Here is a 20,914-nt window from a genome sequence, read left to right on the forward strand (position 1 = left end):
TAAATCCTAGATGTTTGAGTGATGGTTCTGGGATAGAGGAGTATTGGTATCTTTGATTCACACAGTTCTCACTTCTTAAACATGAGTGTCAAGGGCTAAATGTCGATCGGTACCACTGAACAAAAAGGATATTTTCCCACAAATGCGGGCTGTGTCTGGGTTTAGTAAATTCATCATTAAGATTACTGGTCACTTAATCAAAACTGGTGGGTAAGAAAGATCATTACATTCGTGGCAACTCCAAAATAATTCTGAATTCCTCTCCCTCTTTCTTAACAAAGGAGCCATGAGGGAAAACAACCAGTCCTCTACCCTGGAATTCATCCTCCTGGGAGTTACTGGTCAGCAGGAACAGGAAGACTTCTTCTTCATCCTCTTCCTGTTCATTTACCCCATCACATTGATTGGAAACCTGTTCATCATCTTGGCCATTCACTCTGACATTCACCTTCACATCCCCATGTACTTTTTCCTTGCCAACCTCTCCTTTGTTGACATCTTATTCTCCTCTGTAACCATCCCCAAGATGCTAACCAACCATCTCTTGCACAGCAAAGCCATCTCCTTTGGAGGATGCCTAGCACAGTTGTATTTTATGATTGCCTTAGGTAACACAGATAGCTATATCCTGGCTGCGATGGCATATGATCGTGCCGTGGCCATCAGCCGCCCACTTCATTACACAACTATTATGAGCCCACGGACTTGTGTCTTGCTAGTTGTTGTGTCCTGGGTGGTTGGAAATGCCAATGCCTTCCCGCACACTCTGCTCACATCCAGTCTGTCCTTCTGTGGCAATAAAGAAGTAGCCAACTTCTACTGTGACACTATCCCTTTGCTCAAGCTCGCCTGTTCTGACATCCGTTTTAATGTGAAGGTGATGTACCTAGGGGCTGGTGTTTTCTCTGTACCCTTACTATTCATTATCATCTCCTATATTCAGGTCTTTTCCACAGTCCTGAGGGTTCCATCCACCAAGGGTGTGCTCAAAGCCTTCTCTACCTGTGGTTCCCACCTCACTGTTGTTACTCTATATTATGGGACAGTCATGGGCATGTATTTCCGCCCTCTGTCTAGTTACAGCCTAAAGGATGCAGTGGTAACTGTTATGTACATGACAGTGATCCCAATGTTAAATCCTTTCATTTATAGCCTGAGAAATCAGGACATGAAGGCTGCCCTGGGGAAACTCTTCAGAAAAAGACACTCCTCATAACCAATGTGAAGTCATATTGGACAGTCAATTAGAGTCACCAATTAGGTGCATTTGGAAATCTAGCTCCAATGTCTTACTCCACCAAGAAGCCACCTTTGTCCTTCCCACGTGGAAATTCCTCTTCTCTGAAATCTTATGATACATCTTATAAAATTATCACTTTGTACACATTATTGTCCTTTTAGCAGCACAGGAATATTTGGGTCATGTCCCAGATAAGCTACAATGATCAGAGTAAAATTGAGAAAGTCTGAAGCTCTGCTTCTATAGGAACATGAACATGAACATGAACATATTAGGAATAATACTATCTGCCCCACCATGGTCACAGGGTGTGAGGATCACAATAGTCCATGATTTAAAAGCTATAAATCACTGGGGCACCTGGGTAGCTCCGTTGGTTAAGCGTCCAACTTCCGCTCAGGTCATGGTCTCATGGTTTGTGGGCTTGAGTCCCCCATCAGGGTCTCTGCTGTCAGCACAGGGCCCGCTTCCGATCCTCTGACCCACTCTCTCTCTGTCCCTCCCCTACTGGTTTCTCTCTCTCTCTCTCTCAAAATAAATTAATAAACTTAAAAAAAGTTTATAAATCACCATTCAAATGTCGGGTTTTTTTACTATTATGCTAATTGCCCCTACTATGCTTGTAAGCCTCTGAGGGAAAGAACGGTCTTAAAATACCACTGTAGCTCTTTCACAGTCTTGTTCATATAAAGCATATACTGATTATACAAAGCTTATAATGATTCTTGGTGGAAAGTGAGATGAACAAAAGAAAATATTGCTGTCAGAATTATAATCTGATAATAGAAATAATCAGACTAGACATTATTTACCCATCTGGTAAAATCTTTAAAGGAAATGACCTGGGTAGATGTTTTTGTTCTTATTGTGTTATTGATTAAACTAGACTGTGTCTAAAGAGCATAAGATTTTTCCTAAAATCATGCCAAAATGACACTCATTGAGTTCTTGTATTTTAACATAAAAAAATTCTGATTTAATTAATTATAGTATGAAATAAAGTTATCATAAAATTGTTCATCACTATTAATAATCAGGGTGCCAAATAAATGAAGAAAAAAGAGCAATATCAAAATATGTGACTTTTTTCTCCAGTACGGCCCAGGGAAGATGAGACTTTGATTCTGGATGATCAGCCCTGATATGTGTAAGTGATAGTTCCTAAACAGAGATAGTTAATCCAACAGGTCCTAAATAACCAATAAGGAACTCCCTTACCTATGATTTGATCCTGTTCATGAGGAAATTATAAATTTTTTTCAAAAAATTAACAATTTATAAATGATTGTCCTTAAATATCGTATCTCCAAACAGGATAACTTTTTGAAGAGGTGAAATGAGTGTATCTTGGAACAGTGTGCAAGTTGCTTTATGATCTACTATTTTTAACTGCCAGTAAAAATAAAAAATTATTGTTTTCTATAGATAATTCACATTGCCAGCTATTTGTCCATGTTGGAAGAATTTGGATGGCAAAAGATGATGTTATTCACTGTTTAATGCTCTTTGGGTCTCTAAACACCAAGGGTTAGAACTATCCTAATTATCTCCTTTTCAACCAAAAAGATTTTGATTACAAATGCATATGAATCTGTGTGAATGGCCGACCAAATAACAGAGGAAATGGAGGTATTTTATGTAGGGCATTTCAAGGTTGGCCAAGGAAAATGTTATACAAATTTGCTGTACTGTTGTACAAATTTATTGTCTCTACCCATGAGAATGTGAAGATTTGGGATCTGTTTTGTTCACTGTTGTATATTCAGAACTTAGACAGTGCTGGCATATAGTAATTACTTAATAAATTTGTGTGAAATGAATAAATGAACCCTGCAATATTATTTTTAAACAATGACTGCAACAAGGTTAATTTTGTTGTTATATGTAAGCTCAAATAGCGTGAGGTGTTTCAAATATTTCCCCTTGTGAAATATTAAGTGCCAAAGAGGAGAGTATAAAAAAGGCCTAAGAATGTAGGTTCTTAGGAGAACTCCATACCATTTAGCTGCTCTATATCAGTCTCATGTTATTCCTCTGTTTAACTTGGACAAGGGAAGTTAATGTCTTCTACTGAATCCTACAGTAATCATAAGAATCTATGTGTATGATTATTATACAAATAAAAATTATTGTACCTGTATGTCAAGTCATTGCTTCAGCTGTTTCCCTTTGATCCTGTCAAACATGCTGTCCTAGAATAATTTTAACACTATAATTTAAATTTCTTCGTGTACCAATCTTCAGGTACATGTACAATGGATCAATTGACTAAGTCTGGAAAAGACTACAGTCTATGGCTGGTATGTCAGCTTGGGTCAGTTCAGGCCTATTCAGAAAATACAAATCACATCTGATTTTTTTTTAGTGTTTATTTTTGAGAGAGAGAGAGAGAGAATGAGCAGGACGGAGGGGCAGAGAGAGAGAGGGAGATAGAAGATATGAAGCAGGCTCTGCACTGACAGCAGAGAGCTCAGTGCAAGGCTCAAACTCACGGATCATGAGATACGACCTCAGCTGAAGTCAGACACCTAATTGACTGAGCCACCAATATGGCCCATATATGGTACTTTTAAATTTTTCTTTTACGTTTATTTATTTTTGAGAGAGACAGAGTGTGAGCAGAGTTTATTTATTTTTGAGAGAGACAGAGTGTAAGGGGAAAGAGGGAGAGAGATACAGAATCTGAAGCAGGCTCCAGGCTCTGAGCTGTCAGCACAGAGCCTGACACGGGCCTCAAACCCAGGAACCACGAGATCATGACCTGAGCCGAAGGTGGATGCCTAACCAACTGAGCCACCCAGGTGTTTCCCACCCCCACCCCACCCCCCCACAATCTGGTATTTTTAAACCCAGAAGATTTAATACAGGGAAGTAGATATATAAGTGTGTCCTGAAAAAGACTGTAGGAGAAAGAGATGGATGTGAAGGTAGCCCAGAGATTATTAACCACAAGAATAAATCACTTCCCCTAGGTACAAAAGGGAAAGGTGATGTTACCAGAACCTAGGAACTCAGGAGAGGGATGACCACATGTCTGAGGGATGACCTCAGATGCTCACGTCTCTGAGGGGAGCTGCCAAACAGCTGCCACTTGGTCTTCACCTGCTGAGATGAGCCGGACCTTCATTCCTGAGGGGTCTCAGTCCACAATAGTACTGCCTTTATTATTATTATTATTATTATTATTATGCTGTAATTCTTTTAATCTCTATTATTTGGCATGGAAACACAAAAATCACCCCATACATAGTTCTAGACATGGTCCTCCTTGCACCCCCCCCGCCCCCGCCCATTGTGTGAAGGCAACAAAATGTCCTTAGTAATTGGCTTAGTCTCTCCAGCCAGTAGAGAAATTTCTTTTCCTGAATGGCTCACAGAGATATTTTACTGAATCTGAGCAATATAATAGTAATATTTAAAAATGTAAATCCCTTCCCTATATAGCCTCAGGATGGGGCTTGCCATTAGAAAAACTAAGAGATTACAGGATTGGAACTTGCAACCCTTCCCACAAGCCTCTGGGGAAGGGAGAGTTTGCTGGAAGTGAGCTCCACAAACACTCTCAAAGAACCAGTTTAGAAGACTTTGCAGGTTTGTGAAAGTTTCCATGGTCCTCAGTGGTAGCACATCCCACCTCCATGGGGTACTGCCCTCAGGACACGACTGGACCTCAACATATGTTCCTCTAAATCTGACTGCTAATTACTGTATCCTATATCCTATAAAGGATAGACCTAGGTAAAAAAAAAAAAAAAAAAAGTAAATCCCTAAAAATTATTATTGATAGTATTTTGTAAGGTTATAAATAACTAAACAAAAAAACTGGGAATAGATATATGCAATAAAAATGTATTAAGAAAAAAAAGGCAGAGAATTCTGGAAAGATGGTGGAGTAGGGGTATCCTCATCTCACCTCGTCCCACAGACACACCTAGATAATAGCCACATCAAAGCAACCAACCCAGAAAATTACTTGAAGACTGGCAAAACAGACTTTCCACAGTTCATCTTAGCGATGAGGATACATTAAGAAGGGTAGAAGGGTGGAGATGGGGACAGGAATCAAACTCCCAGCAAGACTAACCACAACAGGAAGGGCACCACAAACACAGAGAAGAGAGAAGAACAGACATCAGGGACCCCAGACATGAAAGTTGCACTAGATAGATGAGTTCCCATAATATTTGGCTTTGAAAACTAGTAAAGTTTAACTTCCCAGAGTTTTTACAGTTAGTGGGGCTTAAAAAGGGGTACTTTAAAAATCAGCAGGCCTAGTTATGGGAAACCTGGAAGGTAATAGGAAACTGAGTCCCCACCCTTAAAGACCCAGCATAACAAACCACCACACCAAGATACAGCATAGAAGCAGTAGCTTGAAAACAGGTGGACAATATGTGAGGGAAATTTATTTACTAATCTCAGAACATGCTGGAGGGGCAGAGACCTTTAGGAGACTTCTTCAAAAACAAAAGACCTGATAGGCATCATTTATTTCCCCTTTCCCCAGTCTAGAGACACATACACTTGCAGGAACCAGTGCAAACACCCTTAACCTACCTTGGTAACACTCTGTGCCCTGCCCTTCTGTTCTGTAAATCTACCCAAACCAAAGCATGCCACTTGGCAAGCATCCTTCCAAAGTGGTTTCTACTGTGACACATCCTGCAAGCAGATCCAGGAGGGACAAGCAACAGTCCAAAGTGACTTCTTCCCTGGGGAAAGGGGAAGAAAACAACACACACCAGTTTGCCTGCAGCCGCAGCAGATGGAATGGGGTAAACACATGATCTGACTGTCAGCCCTGCCCACCAACAAAATCTTTTCAAGGGTCAGCACTGGAAGAGGGCCCTCCAGTTTGTGTTGACTGTTAGCCCCAGCAGAAGGATTGGGGGCAGACATTTGATCTGACTGCAGACCCTGCTCACCAACTAAAGCCTCTTAAGGGACAACACAGGAAGAGAACTACACAGTTCAGTTTGCCTGCCACCTGGCACATGCACTGAGGACAGACATCTGGTATGACTGCTGACACTGCCCAACTATAAGCCCACACAGGTCCCAAACTGGCCCCTTAATGGCACAGGAACAAAACCCTGCCCACAAGAGACAAAGTTGGCCATTGCAGCTGACTGGACTGAAGGCAACCCTGACTCAGCCACAATAGTAAGGTGAAAACAACCTACATAGGGGACACCCCTGAAGTGCCTGGTTGTGGTAAACAGGGAACATTGTGCTACAGACCACCACATGATCTATTCTTCAGAAGGCCACTATTTTCAAGATCAGTAGACACAGCTGACTTTTCTAATACTCAGAAACAAACACAGAGAGTTAGATGAAATGAGGAGAAAAAGGAATGGGTCCCAAATGAAAGAAGAGGACAAAACCACAGCAAAGAGCTAAATGAAACGGATATAAGCAATATGCTTGGTAACAAATTCAAAGTAATAGTCATAAAGGTACTCACTGGACATGAGAAAAGAGTGGAGGCTCTCAGTGAGACCATCAACAAAAAGATATAAAATATAAAAAATGATCTATCAGAGATAAAGGACTCAATAACTGAAGTTAAAATTTCACTGGAGGAAACCAAGAGCACATTACAGAGGCAGAAAAATGGATCAGTGAGCTGAAAGAATAATGGAAAGCAACCAACCTGAAGAGCAAAAAGAAAAAAGAATAATAGAATAATGAGAACAGGTTAAGGGAACTCTGAAGTATCATCAAGCATAATAATATTTACATTACAGGGATCCCAGAAGGAAAAGGGGAGAATAAAATTTATTTTAAAAGTAATAACTGAAAACCTCCCTAATCTGGGGAAGAAAACAAACATCCAGATCCAGGAGGCACAGAGAGGCCCCAACAAAATCAACCAGAATATGCCAAGATACATAATAATAAATATGGCAAAAAGTAGTGATAGAATTTTAAAAGCAGCAAGAGAAAACAGTTGAATACAAGGGAAACCTCATAAAGCTATAAGCTGATTTCTCAGCAGAAACCTTGTAGGCCAGAAGGAAATGGCATGATACATTTGAAGTGCCAAAAGGAAAAAAAACATGCAACCAAAAATACTCTACCCAGTAAGGCTATCATTCAGAATAGAAGGAGAGATAGTTTCCAAGGCAAATCAATGTTAAAGGCATTCCTCTCCACCAAATCAGTGTTAAAAGAAATGTTAAAGGGAATTCTTTGAATGATAAGGAAAGGCCATTTTCAACACTAAGAAAATTATGAAAGGAAAAATTTCACAGGTAAAACCAAACATAATGAAAGTATTAGACTGATCACTTATAAAAACAGTATGGAACAAAAATAAACTCAAAGTGGATGTAAGACCTAAATGTAAGGCAAGAAACCATCGAAGTCCTAGAGGACAAAACAGGCAACAACATCTTTGACCTCGGATACAGCAACTTCTTACTAGACATGTCTCTGGAGGCAAGGGAAACAAAAACAAAGTGAACTATTGGGACCTCATCAAGAATCTACACAGTGAAGGAAACAATGAACAAAACTAAAAGACAACAGACAGAATGGGCAAAGATACTTGCAAATGACATATCAGATAAAGGGTTAGTATCCAAAATCTATAAAGAACGTACCAAACTTGGGGCACTCGGGTGGCTTAGTTGTTTAAGCGTCTGACTTCAGCTCAGATCATGAGCTCATGGTTCATGAGCTCAAGCTGCACATTGGGCTCTGTGCTGACAGCTCAGACCTGGAGCCTGCTTCGGATTCTGTGTTTCCCTCGCTCTCGCTCTCTCTCTCTCTCTGCCCCTCTTCCACTCATGCTCTGTCTCTCAGTCTCTCAAAAATAGATGAATATATATATATATATATATATATATATATTCATTATATATATATATATATATATAGAGAGAGAGAGAGGAACTTATCAAACTCAACACCCCAAAAAAATTAATCCAGTGAAGAACTGGGCAGAAGAGATGAATAGACAACTTTCCAAAGAAGACATCTAGATGACTAACAGACACATGAAAAGATGCTCAATGTCACTCATCATCAAGGAAATAAAAATCAAAACCACGATGAGATACCATCTCACACCTGGCAGAATGACTACAATTGACAACTCAGGAAACAACAGATGTTGGTTAGGATGCAGAGATAGGGGAACCCTTGTGCACTGCTGGTGGGAATGCAAACTTGTGCAACCAGTTTGGAAAACAGTATGGAAGTTCCTCAAAAATTTAAAAACAGAGCTACCCTACAACCCCACAATTGCATTACTAGGTATTTATCCTAAGGATACAATAATGCTGATTCAAAGGGGTACATGCTTCCCAATGTTTATAGGAGGACTATCAACAAAAGCCAAATTATGGAAGAAACCCAAATGTCCACCAAATGATGTATGCATAAAGGAGAGGACACACACACACACACACACACACACACACACATTGAAATTTTACTCACGATCAAAAAAGAATGAAATCTTGCCATTTGCAACAACGTGGATGGAAGTAGATATTTGGTTGGTTTGCAAATATCATATTACACTAAGTGAAATAAGTCAGTCAGAGAAATATATGATTCCACTCACATGTGGAATTTAAGAAACAAAACAGATAAGCATAGGGGATGGGAAGGAAAAAACATGATAAAAACACAGAGGAAGGTAAACCTTAAGAGACTCTTAAGTACAGAAAATGAACTGAGGTTTTCTACAAGGGTGTTGGGTGGGGTGATGGACTAAATGGATGATGGACATTAAGGAGGGCACTTGTTGGGATGAGCACGGAGCATTGTATGTAAGTGATGAATCATTAAATTCTATACCTGAAACCATTATTACACTATATGTTAACTAACTTGGATTTAAATAATTAAAAATAAATAAATTAAATTAAATTAAATTAAAATAAACATAAGAATGATCTCCCATCAATAGTCTAAATTTACAACGTAAGGAACTTAGAAAAAGAACACGCTAAAACCCAAAACTAGCGGAATAAAGGAAATATAAAGATTAGAGAAAAATGAAATGGAGAATAGAAAAACAGTAGAGGAAATCATAAACCCAAAAGTTAGTTTTTCAAAACCATCAACAAAATTGACAAAAAATTATCTGGATAGACTAAAGATAAAAAAGACTTAAATTACTAAAATCAGAAATTAAAGTGGGGACATTATTACCATTTCAATAGTTAAAAAAGGATAATAAGAGCATTATGAATGGTTATGTGCACAAATTCCTAGAAATGCACAACCTACCAAAACTAAATCATGAAGAAACAAACAATATGAATAGACCTATAACTAGTAAGGACATTAAATCAGTAATGAAAAATTTCCAACAAAGAAAATCCCTGGACCTACGGGCTTCACTGGTGAATTTTAACAAACATTTAAAGGGAGCTAGTACCAATCCTTCTCAAACTTTTCCAAATATTGAAGAGGAGAGGAATTTCCTAACTCATTCTGTGAGGATATCAAAACAACCAAAGACACTACAAGAAAAAAAAAAAAAGAAAACTTCATACCAATATCCCTTATGAACAATGATCTAAAAATCCTCAACAAAACAGTAGCAAACAGAGTTCTGCAGCATATTAAAAGGTTTAGACACCATGACCAAGTGGAATTTACTCTTAAAATTCCAGGATCATTCCACACAGAAAAATTGATCTCCCTCTCTCCCACACCCCCAGGCCCTGATAAACCATCCTCTACTCTCTGTTACTATGACTGTGACTTTCCTATAATACACATAGAAGTGAGATCATTCACTATTTGTCTCTGCATCTGGCTAATTTCACTGAGATCCCTTAGCTTCACTATTATTATGTAAATGGAAGAATTGGCTTCTTTCTTGTGACTGAATCATATTCCATTAAATGCATTATATATGCGGGGTTCCTGGGTGGCTCAGTCGGTTAAGCGGCCGACTTTGGCTCAGGTCATGATCTCGCGGTCCGTGAGTCCGAGCCCTGCGTCGGGCTCTGTGCTGACAGCTCAGAGCCTGGAGCCTGTTTTGGATTCTTTGTCTCCCTCTCTCTGACCCTCCCCCGTTCATGTTTTGTCTCTATCTCAAAAATAAATAAAACGTTAAAAAAATTTTTTTAAATAAATAAATAAATGCATTATATATGTGTGTGTATGTATATGTATGTATACATATATATAATATATATAATAGTCTCATAAAATGAGACTGAAGATATCTTTTCAATACCCTGTTTCATTTCCTTTGGATATATACCCAGAAGTTAATGAAATTGCTGGATCATATGGTAGTTCCATTTTTAAAATTTTTTTTTTCAACGTTTTTTTATTTATTTATGGGACAGACAGAGACAGAGCATGAACGGGGGAGGGGCAGAGAGAGAGGGAGACACAGAATCGGAAACAGGCTCCAGGCTCCGAGCCATCAGCCCAGAGCCTGACGCGGGGCTCGAACTCACGGACCGCGAGATCGTGACCTGGCTGAAGTCGGACGCTTAACCGACTGCGCCACCCAGGCGCCCCATGGTAGTTCCATTTTTAATTGCTTGTGGAATCTCCATACTGTTTTCTATAGTGGCTGTACCAATTTACATTGTCACCAACAGTCCATACAAGTTTCCATTTCTCTACACCTACACCCTTGCCAACTTTATTACTGCACGTCTTCTTGATAATAGCCATTCCAACAGGTGTGAAGTGATACCTTATTGTGGTTTTCATTTGCATTTCCCTGGTGATTGATGACACTGATCATCTTTCCCTGTACCTGTTGGCCATTTGGGTGTCTTCTTGGAAAATGTCTATTTAGTTCTGCTGCCTATTTTTTCATTCAATTTGTTTGTATGTGTGTTTGTTTCATGAGTTCTTTAAATATTTTGGTTATAAACCCCCTATCAAATATATGGTTTGCAAATATGTTCTCCCTTTCCATAGGTTATTGTTTCACTTTGTTGATTATTTCTTTTACTCAGTTGTACCACAGTCTTTGCAGCACCCAACAGGATGTTCTAATTGGTGCCAGGAGCCCGTATGCCAACAAAGTGTCTAGAGGAGGTCAGCTCAGAGCTTGGACCCTGGAGACACATTCTCTAGGAAACCCTCTTGCCCATACTTCCTTCCAGAAAAGAACTCTGGGAAAGATTACTCTTGAGAACCACTGTCTCCTCAGGGCACAGCCATAGGAGTGTGTAATGAGTCTCAACAATTACTCTGACTACGGCCAGGATGAAGACCTGAGGGAGTCACGTTTCAAGAGATGTTATAACCTGGTAAAGAATTCCTAATTTTCTCTATTCTATGACCACCTTGCTTCCTGAGGAGGAAGCTAGAGTTCCCGTCTTCATGGCCCATCTAGAACAGTCATCCCTTCTGCTCTATCATTAGGAAACTCGAGGCTCTTTTGTCCAAACCATCCAAGTCCTAGCTCCTTCACCTCAAGTGCAGAGGACCAGAGACCCGCTCTTCAGGCCTACTACTGACCCTTTCTGCAGCATGCCTGCCTCCCCAGGGAGGAATGTTCACAAGTGCTTCAGCAGCTGGCTGTGAACTTCCCACTCGTGGAAGAGGAGCGAAGGCCACAGGACCAAAACCCCTTTGACAGCATCTGAGCTGACTCCTCAATAGGAGGTGTGAATGTTGTGGAAAAGGGTCTTTATGACAGTGACAAATCAAGGATAGATAGCCAGCAACTGACCTACTTGCATTATCTCCTTTGAGCCTCACAAAACCTCCAAAGGTAAGTAGAATTATTTTTGTCACTTTATCAAATGAAAAATGATGAATTGAATACTTAAGTTGACATAGAGTTGTAGTAGCAAAATTAGGACTCAAACCTTGGCTGCAGATCCCAAGTTCTCAAGATCAGCATCAACTATGGCTAACTGTTACTATGACTATGACTTTCCTAAAATACACATAGAAGTGAGATTATTCACTGTTTGTCTCTGTGTCTGGCTTATTTCATGTAATGAGAAGAGAGAGAGAGAGAATATATCTTCTTTATCCCTTCATCTCTTGGTGGGCACTTACGTTGTTTCCATAGCTCAGTACGGTGAATAATGCTGCCATAAAAATGAGACTGAAGAAATCTTTTCAATACCCCATTTCATTTCCTTTGGCTATACACTCAGAAGTGAGAAAAATAATAATAAAGGAAGGGAAGTGAAAAGCTTTGTGATTATGGATATTAGAGAGTTTTTCAAAGAGATATACCTTGTAAAAGGACATGGTGAAATTCTTCTCTGAAAATGAGGTGCTTGGGGAGGAAATTCACTAGGCTTGTTTTTGCTAGGACAAAAACCCAGTGATCCTGGTGATTTACAATAGTCCAATGTCAGCATAGACACCTGTTACTTCCTGGGTTCTAGGATCTCTATTAGTTTGGTCATTGGAACAATTTCTAATTTCATGGCTGGCCCTTGTAATGACACATCTTTTGTACTGGAGTATTTTATCAAGATTTCTAAGTGCTTTCCATTCCTTGTAGTGTGAAATTTTAAAAATGTGCTATTTTTGGCTTTTCTATTACATTGTAAAGTTCCTGAGAGCACAGACTTTGTTTTACATGTCGAATAAGTGGACTAAAAAGTTGTATTTTTCACATATTTGTGCTTTTTTCCATTAGTCTAGCAAAATATCCAGCACATACAGTGTAAAGGCATTTGTGAATTTATTGAATCCTAGGTGTTTGAGTGATGGTTCTGAGATGGGGGAGGATGGCCACTTTTGATTCACAGATTGTTCACTTCTTAGACATGAGTGTCAAGAGTTAATTGTTGATCAGTTTCACTAATCAACAAGGATATTTCTCCAAAATGTTGGCTATCTCCGGATTTAGTAAACACATCGTAGAGATTGATAGTCACTTGAATCAAAACTGATGGATAAGGAAGATCATTACATAAACTCCATTAATAATTCTGGATTCTTCTCCCCTTTCTTAATAAAGGAACCATGAAAGAAGACAACCAATCTTCTACCCTGGAATTCATCCTTCTGGGAGTTACTGGTCAGCAGGTACAGGAAGACTTCTTCTTCATCTTCTTCCTGTTCATTTACCCCATCACATTGACTGGAAACCTGCTCATCATCTTGGCTATTCGCTCTGACATTCGCCTTCACAACCCCATGTATTTTTTCCTTGCCAACCTCTCCTCCGTTGACATCTTATTCTCCTCTGTAACCATCCCCAAGATGCTAGCCAACCATGTCTTGCACAGCAAATCCATCTCCTTTGGGGGATGTCTAACACAAATGTATTTTATGATTGCCTTGGGTAACACAGATAGCTATATCCTGGCTGCGATGGCATATGATCGTGCCATGGCCATCAGCCGCCCACTTCATTACACAACAATTATGAGCCCACAGACTTGTGTCCTTCTAGTTGTTGGATCTTGGGTGGTTGGAAACGCCAATGCCCTCCCCCACACTCTGCTCACAGCTAGTCTGTCCTTCTGTGGCAACAAGGAGGTAGCCAACTTCTACTGTGACATTACCCCTTTGCTTAAGCTGTCCTGTTCTGACATCCACTTCAATGTGAAGATGATGTACCTAGGGGTTGGTATTTTCTCTGTGCCATTACTATGCATCATCATCTCCTATGTCCGGGTCTTTTCCACAGTTTTATGGGTTCCTTCCACTAAGGGCATGCTCAAAGCCTTCTCCACCTGTGGCTCCCACCTCACTGTTGTTTCTCTGTATTATGGGACAGTCATGGGCATATATTTCCGCCCTCTGACTAGTTACAGCCTAAAGGATGCAATCATGACTGTTATGTACATGGCAGTGACTCCAATGCTAAATCCTTTCATTTATAGTCTGAGAAACAGAGACATGAAGGCTGCCCTGAGGATACTATTCAGCAAGAGAATTTCCTCATAACCAATGTGAGGTCATATTGAGGAATGCAGTCATCAATTAGGATGCACTTGGAAGTCCATCCCTTAATGTTCATCCCCTCCAAGAAGCAACCTTTGATCTTTCCAGCTACAAAATCCCCTTCTCTGAAATCTAGTAAGTTTATGACACACCTTATTGAAATCATCACTTTGTACCCATTATTGTCCTTTTGCCAGCACAGAAATTTTGGGTTCACGTCCTAGATAAGCTACTGATAATCAGAGTAAAGTTGAAAATATCTGACGCTTTGTTTCTATATCAACATATTAGGAATAATAATATCTGCTCCACCATGGTCACAGAGCATGAGGATTGCAAAAGTCCATGACTTGAAGGCTAAACATCACTATTCAAATGTCAGTTTTTCTTGGATATATGTTAATCACCCCTACAATGCTTACAAGCCTCTAAAGGCAAGAACTATCTTAAAACATCACTGTACCTCTCTCCCATTGTTGTTCATGTAAAGTGTATCCAATGATTCTTGGTGGAAAATCAGATGAGCAAATGAAAATATCAGTCTCTGCACTGTAATCTGGAAATGTCAGACATCATTTGGACTAGACATTATTTACCCATCCAGTAAAATCTTTAAAGGCAATGACACAGCAGGTATTTTTGTTCTTGTTATATTATTGATTAAACTAGACTGTTTCTAAAGAGCAGATGATTCTCCTTAAAATCATACCAAAATCATACTCATTGATAGTTATTGCATTTTAAAGTAATAAATATTCTATGGGGCGCCTGGGTGGCGCAGTCGGTTAAGCGTCCGACTTCAGCCAGGTCACGATCTCGCGGTCCGTGAGTTTGAGCCCCGAGTCGGGCTCTGGGCTGATGGCTCAGAGCCTGGAGCCTGTTTCCGATTCTGTGTGTCCCTCTCTCTCTGCCCCTCCCCCGTTCATGCTCTGTCTCTCTCTGTCCCAAAAATAAATAAAAAACGTTAAAAAAAAATTTTTAAGTAATAAATATTCTAACTTAATTAATTACATCATGAAATAAAGTTACTGTGACAACAGATTGGAGTGCCAAAGAAATGAAGAAAAAAGAGCAGTATTGAAACTGATGTGACCTTGTTTCTCCAGTATGGCCCAGGGAAGATAAGACTGATTCCGGTTGCTCAGCCCTGATATGTAGGTGATATTTCCTAAACAGAGATAGTTAATCCAACAGGTCCTAAATAACCAATGAGGAACTCTTCTACCTATGATTTGATCCTGTTCATGAGGAAATTATAAAATTTTTTCAAAATATTAATAATTTATAAATGATTGTCCTTAAATATCATATTTCCAAACAGGATAACATTTTGAAGAGGTGAAATGAGTGTATCTTGGAACAGTGTGCAAGTTGCTTTATTTATTTACTTATCTACTATTTTTAACTGCCAGTAAAAATATAAAATTATTGTTTTCTATAGATAATTCACATTGCCAGCTATTTGTCCATGTTGGAAGAATTTGGATGGCAAAAGATGATGTTACTCACCTTTTAATGCTCTCTGGGTCTCTAAAACACCAAGGATGCGAACTATCCCAATTATCTTCTTTTCAACCAAAAAGATTTTGATTATAAATGCATATGAATCTGTGTGAATGGCTGACCAAATAACAGAGGAAATGGAGGCATTTTATGTAGGGCATTTCAAGGTTGGCCAAGGACAAGGTTATACAAATTTATTGCTTGTTTCTACCCACGAGAATGTGAAGATTTGGGATCTGTTTTGTTCACTGTTGTATATTCAGAACTTAGACAGTTCTGGCATATAGTAATTACTTAATAAATTTGTGTGAGATGAATAAATGAAACTTGCAATTTTATTTTTAAACAATGAATGCAACAAGGTTAATTTTGTTGTTATGGGTAAGTTCAGATAGCATATGTTTCAAATATTTCCCCTAGTGAAATATTAAGTGCCAAAGAGGAGAGTATAAAAGAAGGCCTGAGAGGGGCGCCTGGGTGGTTCAGTCGGCTGAGCGTCCGGCTTCAGCTCAGGTCATGATCTCATGGTCTGTGAGTTCGAGCCCTGTGTCGGGCTCTGTGCTGACAGCTCAGAGCCAGGAGCCTGCTTCGGATTCTGTGTCTCCCTCTTGCTGACCCTCCCCCACTCATGCTCTGTCTCTGTCTCAGAAATAAATAAACATTAAAAAAATTTTTTTTAATAAAAAAATAAAAAATAAAAGAAGGCCTGAGAATGTAAAGCTCTTAGGAGAACTCCATACCATTTAACTGCTCTGTATCTGTCTCATGTTACTCCTCTGTTTAACTTGGACAAGGGAAGTTAGCCTCCTCTACTGTATCTTACAGTAATCATAAGAATCTATGTGTATGATTATAATACAAAAGAAAATCACTGATTATAATATAAATAAAAATCACTACACTGGTATGTCAAGTCATTGTCTCACTCATTTCCCTTTGATTTGGTCCTGGAATAATTTTAACACAATAATTTAAATTTCTTCACATACCAATGTCCAGGGATTGACTAAGTCTGGAAAAGACTACAGTCTATGACTGGTATTTCAGTTTGGGTCACATCTAGTATTTTTAAACCCAGAAGATTTAATACAGGGAAGTAGATATATAAGTGTGTCCTGAAAAAGACTGTAGGAGAAAGAGATGGATGTGAAGGTAGCCCAGAGATTATTAACCACAAGAATAAATCACTTCCCCTAGGTACAAAAGGGAAAAGTGATGTTACCAGAACCTAGGAACTCAGAAGAGGGATGACCACATGTCTGAGGGATGACCTCAGATGCTCACGTCTCTGAGGGGAGCTGCCAAACAGCTGCCACTTGGTCTTCACCTGCTGAGATGAGCCGGACCTTCATTCCTGAGGGGTCTCAGTCCACAATAGTACTGCCTTGATGATGATGATGATGTAATTATTATTACAGCATACATACAGTATATTACAGCAACATAACAATAATATTTAAAAATGTAAAAATGTAAAAGTGCCAGGATGGCTCAGTCAGCTGAGTGATTAATTCTTAATTTCGGCTCAGGTCATGATCCGAGGGTCATGGGATCAAGCCCCATGTCGGGATCTGTGCTGAACATGGAGCCTGCTTAAGATTCTCTTTTTCGTCCCCTTCTGCCCCTCCCCCACGCTCGCTCTCTCTCTCAAACAAACAAACAAACAAACAAAAAAAAACAAACAAAAACAAGGCAAAAATAAGTATAGGATTCAGTATGAGAGGAAATTCAAAAGGGGAGAGTCAGGAGAATGTAACTGGAGATACCATGTAGTTAGACATGAGTTATTACTAAAGACCTAACTATCAGGTTGCATGGTGAGTCTAAGAGTGTTTATGGTACTGTGTAGACAGATAGATGATTGATAGGTAGGTAGATAGATAGATAGATAGATAATAGAAACATAGATGGTAGATGTAGATAGATAATAAAAACTCTGCATGTAGCAATGGTGAGAGTTTGTGTGGAACTAAGATTGGATAGACAGAGAGCAGTAAGGGAACAGAGAGGATTGGTGAGACCAGGAGGTTAATTAAACAGCTCAGAGCAATCTAAAGAAACAGTGAAGATATAGAAGAGGATCTACAGTTGACCCTTGAACAAATAGGGGTTTAAACTGCACGGGTCCACTTATACACAGATTTTTTATAGTACAGTACTGTCAATGTATTTTCTCTTCCTTATGATTCCCTTAACAAACATTTTCCTTTCTCGAGCTTACTTTATTGTAAGAATACAGTATATAATACGTATAGTATACAAGATGTATGTTAATAGATTATTTATGTTATTGGTAAGGCTTCCAGTCAATAGTAGACTATTAATAGTTAAGTTTTAGGGGAATCAAAAGCTATTTGCAGATTTTTGACTGTGTAGGGGGTTGATGCCCCTAACCCCAGCTGTTCAAGGGTCAAGTGCAAATGCAAAGGTAATGAAAATATGAACAATAGAATATGGTAATTATTATGTAAGTAGTAAGATATCTTCAAGGTTTTGAGGTTTCCGTAAAAAGTCAGCGATATGTTTAATGAAAATTGTTAACAAGAGAGTCATTTAAGAAAAATTAGTTCCACTTAGGTATGTTTTCAAGGGTTCTTTTGGGACATTTTCATGGAAGTATTCAATTAAATAGTAGAATGAAAGATACGAAACTTTGAAGTAAAATTAATAGCACATAGACCACTGTAAAGTGATAAGTAAAGCTATGGAAATAGATTAAATCATCTCAGAGTATAAGATTCCAGCTTGAGTGTCTTATACTATTGTGCCACATATTATCGTGTCTTTTAATTTTCAAAATAGCCCTGTGGCATGAAAGAAAATAGCCCTCTTTAAAGATAAGAAAGCTGTATCTCCGAAAGGTGAAGTGATTTATTCAATGTCTTTCAATTAGTAAGATGCAGGTCTAGTAAGATGGGATTTGAGCCCAGTTTCCTTATGACAATGCTCTTCCCTCAGCTCCACAGCTGATCCACTTAGGAGGTATACAATTCTGAGGGATGTCTAAGTACGTCAGGATGTGTGCACCAGCAGGAGCCATGGCTAGAACTTTGACAAGCAGAGAGAACTCTCCACCCTTGGTAGAGCATGAGCTATAGTGCAGAGATGGGAAACATTGGGCTCATAGAAGTTATCACTTTGAAACAAAAGAGAGAAATGATCCTTCAATGTTTCTTTCTTTTTTTCTTTCTTTTTTTAATTTGAGAGAGAGAGAGCTTGAGCAGGGGAGAAGGGAAGAGGGGCAGAGGAAGAGAGAAAGAAAAATCTCAAGCAGCCTCCATGCTCAGCATGGAGCCCAACACGGGACTCAATCCCACAACCCTGGGACCATGACCTGAGCTGAAATCAAGAGTCAGACACTCAACCAACTGAACCGCCCAGGCGCCCCTGATCCTTCACTGTCTCTATCCTCACCACTTTCAGTCAGTCAGTCCAAATGTATCCAGTCCAGACTGAAGATGCCAAAGAACTCCACAAGTAGCACATGACAGTGTTTAAAAAAAAAAAAAAAGTCCCAAATGGCATCACTTAAAGTTCCCACACTGATGCCTAATACATAATGTAACTACAGTTTCAACCTGCCCCACAAATGTAGTCTTAATTGCTCAGTCAGAAATTTTTCAGTCAGCACCAATGAGGCTGCTACATGGGCCCTAGCCATCCCGCAAAGAAAAATGAGGTCATCTGCATGATAAGACCCCTAGCCTTTCTCCCCTAGCAAACAGCCCTGCATCAAACAATCCTTTTCTTTTGATAATAGCTTTCTTGCCCCATCCTCCTTCTATAAAAACCTTCCGTTTTGTACAACTCCTTGGAGTACCTCTTTACTTGCTAGATGAGGTCTTGCAGATTCGTTAATCATTTAGTAAAGCCAGTTATATCTTCAAATTTACCTGGTTGAATTTTGTTATTTAACACTAGTGACATAAACCACAACTGTCATACTGCATTCCTCCTCTGGTTTTCCAGGAAGTCATGGGAAAGTTTAAAATATGTGGCATTGGGCTATGGGTTTAGGAAAACTCAAAGCAGATCAAGTATTTCTTCTCTAAAATTACTCCTTCTCTATTCCTGAAGAAAGGAATAGTGAGACCCATGTGTCCTCTGAGGACAGTTGCTCATTGTCTAGAGTTAATGAGCAGCACTGGGGCTGTAGTCTCTGATGGTTGCGGCAAGCCTTGAAAGATCTCCATGTGTTGCTGGCAAGTAAAATGCTAGGATCGTGCTCAGACCACAGAGGTGAATGGCAGGTCCTTAATGCCTTAGCCTCTCCCAGATCAGCTATGGCAAGGACACAACACTGGATTCTTAATCCTTTGGGGTTTGGGGTACTTCACAGAATTAATTATCTTCAACTTAATGGGTGTTGAGATTGGTCCAACCTACAGCTAAGAAAAGCAGAATTTTAATTCCAAGTATGCTGATAAAGTTACTAGAGCACATTTCTCATGGGTCCTATGAACAAGTAAAAGGGGCAGACATTAGCAGCAAATTCTGAAATCAATAGAAAAGGGATGCTATGTGGTGGTTATTAGGCTCCATGTGGTGTTCTGTGAATGCAGCATCCCAGGATGACATATGTTGGCATAGTCATAGTCAACCTGGAAATCTTGTCCCTTTTTCTCAGAATGGACAAAATTTTAAAGGTTTCTAATATTGTGAGACAAAAAGGAGAAAATTGAGCAGATGCAGTGATGGCAAGAATCATTCAACACATCCAGAGCATGAAGCAAATTTCCTTTTGGTGCCTCTACCAGATGTTCCTGTCTCCCTCTTCTGACCACCCACAATGGGAAAGATGTATGCAAATCAGATGAAAGCGTGCTGGTAACACCCTCAGGGATTGTCAAGAACAACCAGGTAAGACCTAAGAGACTCCATTCTGCTTCTTTTCTCCCCCTTTCTTCTGCGCCCATCCCACACTGCGGTCAACTGGTTGTGCGTCTCTCACAAACAGCCCTGTAACAACAGTGATGATACTGCGTTAGAGGCAGATCCCCAGGTCCTTAGACTCTTACAGACAGTAGGAGTCGTTGTGCTATAAGCAGAACAGAGCACAGGAACCAGCAGTGACTTGTCTCCAAATAATTCCGTGATGATCCCATGCACTCAACCTCTAGCCTCTGCAGGAGACACAAATGCACTCACACACCCACATACATGCACGAATACACAAACACACACATTCATGTCCACACACCACATTAAAGCATTAAACGGATGTGGCTCCAATCAAACAAGTTTCTCTGCTATTTACAGAATCTCTAGCAAAGAGAGGCTGCATTATTCTGCATTATCTTTCATTTTATACAT

At 39.6% G+C, this 20,914-nt stretch overlaps 2 protein-coding genes across 2 annotated transcripts; both read left to right on the forward strand.

Annotated features, from left to right (window-relative positions):
* The first annotated feature begins 210 nt into the window (after positions 1-210).
* Positions 211-1,216, forward strand: LOC112853646 (olfactory receptor 1A1-like). The gene has a single exon (XM_025917206.2). The coding sequence runs from the start codon at positions 287-289 to the stop codon at positions 1,214-1,216; it is 930 nt and encodes a 309-aa protein (XP_025772991.1). The 5' UTR covers positions 211-286.
* Positions 1,217-13,104: 11,888 nt separating this feature from the next.
* LOC112853635 (olfactory receptor 1A1) lies at positions 13,105-14,101 on the forward strand. The gene has a single exon (XM_025917194.2). The coding sequence runs from the start codon at positions 13,172-13,174 to the stop codon at positions 14,099-14,101; it is 930 nt and encodes a 309-aa protein (XP_025772979.1). The 5' UTR covers positions 13,105-13,171.
* The last annotated feature ends 6,813 nt before the right edge of the window (positions 14,102-20,914 follow it).

Source organism: Puma concolor, chromosome E1 (assembly GCF_028749965.1).
Source record: "Puma concolor isolate L17-30 chromosome E1, mPumCon1.1.hap2, whole genome shotgun sequence".
Taxonomy (NCBI): domain Eukaryota; kingdom Metazoa; phylum Chordata; class Mammalia; order Carnivora; family Felidae; genus Puma; species Puma concolor.